The sequence below is a fragment of the Puntigrus tetrazona genome, unplaced genomic scaffold (genome assembly GCF_018831695.1).
Source record: "Puntigrus tetrazona isolate hp1 unplaced genomic scaffold, ASM1883169v1 S000000283, whole genome shotgun sequence".
NCBI classification, from domain to species: Eukaryota; Metazoa; Chordata; class Actinopteri; order Cypriniformes; family Cyprinidae; genus Puntigrus; species Puntigrus tetrazona.
In genome coordinates, this window is record NW_025047944.1 from 965,001 (window position 1) to 967,500 (window position 2,500).

The 2,500-nt window shown below is 25.9% G+C and overlaps 1 protein-coding gene across 3 annotated transcripts in view; it reads left to right on the plus strand.

Moving 5' to 3' along the window:
- The window catches only part of tbata (thymus, brain and testes associated), a 10,900-nt gene that overhangs the window by 6,833 nt on the left and 1,567 nt on the right, over nucleotides 1–2,500 (plus strand). For all 3 annotated transcript variants that reach the window (XR_006248633.1, XM_043231102.1, XM_043231101.1), the window contains 2 exons: nucleotides 1,120–1,273; nucleotides 2,467–2,500. The exon at nucleotides 2,467–2,500 is cut by the window's right edge. Coding sequence is in view for 2 of the 3 variants with exons in the window: in XM_043231102.1 (XP_043087037.1) it covers nucleotides 1,120–1,273; nucleotides 2,467–2,500 (188 nt within the window). In the remaining variant the exon portion in view is untranslated. The remainder of the gene's footprint in view (nucleotides 1–1,119; nucleotides 1,274–2,466) is intronic.

The window sequence follows — 2,500 nt, forward strand, 5'->3', positions numbered from 1 at the left end:
TTATGAGATATTAACTGAATTTATGAGATATAAACTGAATTATGAGATATAAACTCTGAATTATTAGATATTAACTCTGAATTATGAGATATTAACTGAATTATGAGATATAAACTCTGAATTATGAGATATTAACTGAATTATGAGATATAAACTGAATTATGAGATATAAACTCTGAATTATTAGATATTAACTCTGAATTATGAGATATTAACTGAATTATGAGATATAAACTGAATTATGAGATATAAACTCTGAATTATGAGATATAAACTTTGAATTATTAGATATAAACTCTGAATTATGAGAAAGAATTATGAGATATAAACTCTGAATTATGAGATATAAACTCTGAATTATTAGATATAAACTCTGAATTATGAGATATTAACTCTGAATTATTAGATATAAACTCTGAATTATGAGATATTAACTCTGAATTATGAGATATAAACTCTGAATTATGAGATATAAACTGAATTATGAGATATAAACTGAATTATGAGATATAAACTCTGAATTATGAGATATAAACTCTGAATTATTAGATATAAACTCTGAATTATGAGATATTAACTCTGAATTATGAGATATTAACTCTGAATTATGAGATATTAACTCTGAATTATGAGATATTAACTCTGAATTATGAGATATAAACTGAATTATGAGATATAAACTCTGAATTATGAGATATAAACTTTGAATTATTAGATATAAACTCTGAATTATGAGATATTAACTCTGAATTATGAGATATTAACTGAATTATGAGATATAAACTGAATTATGAGATATAAACTGAATTATGAGATATTAACTCTGAATTATGAGATATTAACTGAATTATGAGATATAAACTGAATTATGAGATATTAACTCTGAATTATGAGATATTAACTGAATTATGAGATATAAACTCTGAATTATGAGATATTAACTCTGAATTATGAGATATAAACTCTGAATTATGAGATATAAACTCATTATTATATATGGATCATATCCCGTGAAGAAGACAGGCTGTGAGTTGAATATGTCCTGAGATAAAACGGGTTGCACTTTGCCTCAGCAGCACAAACACATGATGAGGTCTGATGTGAGGCTTGTGTTCTCAGAGAAAGAGCTGGTTCAGGGCTTACTCCAGCAGGCCATGGCCGACTCCGGCTCTCTGACTCAGCAGACGTCTGGATCTGAGCTTCTGCCGCTGACGTCTCAAGATCTGCCCGATCACGTCTTCCTCAACTCGTCTGTCAGCCGCAGGAGGATCAGGTGAGGGCCTCCAGAACGCTTTACCATCAATTAATGCACGTACTAATTACTTCCTCTAAAAATATTGCATTGCTTTTTATTAAAGCTGGCAAAAAATTAACTGCATGCAAAATAAAAAATGCTTTTGGTATATGTATGTTCTGTGTATATTTTATTTTTTTATATTTTATATATTTATTTTTATATATATATATATATATATATATATATATATATATATATATATATATATATTATTTCTGAAATATATACATGCATGTATATAAATAACATGCATAATAAATATACACAGTACAAAAACGTATTTTGAATGATTAATCGTGATTCATAGTTTGAAAGCACTACTTATTATTAATTACTTTCTAAATCACACATCAGCTTCAACAGTACAAACCAACCAAAGTATTTAAATGAGAAAGTCAGAGTTAGAATATTAATTTTTGCACTATTTGCACATTTTTGATGGTAAATATCCTCAGGAGTAAATGTAATTAAATTATGGAAAAGGTAAATAATATACATGAAGTGCATTACACTGAACATTGATATTAAGTAACAAAATAAACACATTAGTATTAATAAATGAATGAAATATCTAATAAATGCTATTTTTGTAAACACCTCTGAGAGAAAAAGCTAAATGTAGTTTCATAATGCAAATGGAAAATTAATTCTACTATACAAAAATAAAAAAATTCATTAATTAAAAAAAAAAATGTAAGTACAGATAAAATTTATATCTAGAAATTGCGCTTAAACATAAACGCTTATGTTTTATCTTATGCTTTTTTTTGTCACCAGATATTTTTCTTGTTTTTAAGCACAAACCCGTAAGACATAATATCATAATACTTCAATTTATTTATTTATTTTTGAAAACAATGACTTATGATTTTAAAAAAAGTGCCATAGCAACGGTTTTCTCTCCAAAACTGTTCACAAATAATAGCAAAAATATTATTATTATTATTATTATTATTATTATTATTATTTTTTTTTTTTTTATTTTTTTTTTAGTAGTAGTAAATTCCTTCTGATGGATAACTAATATTAAACTAGTGCTGATTTTATTAATCAAAGATTTTTGTTAGTTAATATTAATTACTAGAATGTTAATAGCGTGTTAATCAATAGCTGTATTCTTAGGTTTTAGGACTATGGTTATGAATGTTTACTATCTTTCTTTTGCACAGCTCACATCCTGAAGAGACATTACCGGACAAACCA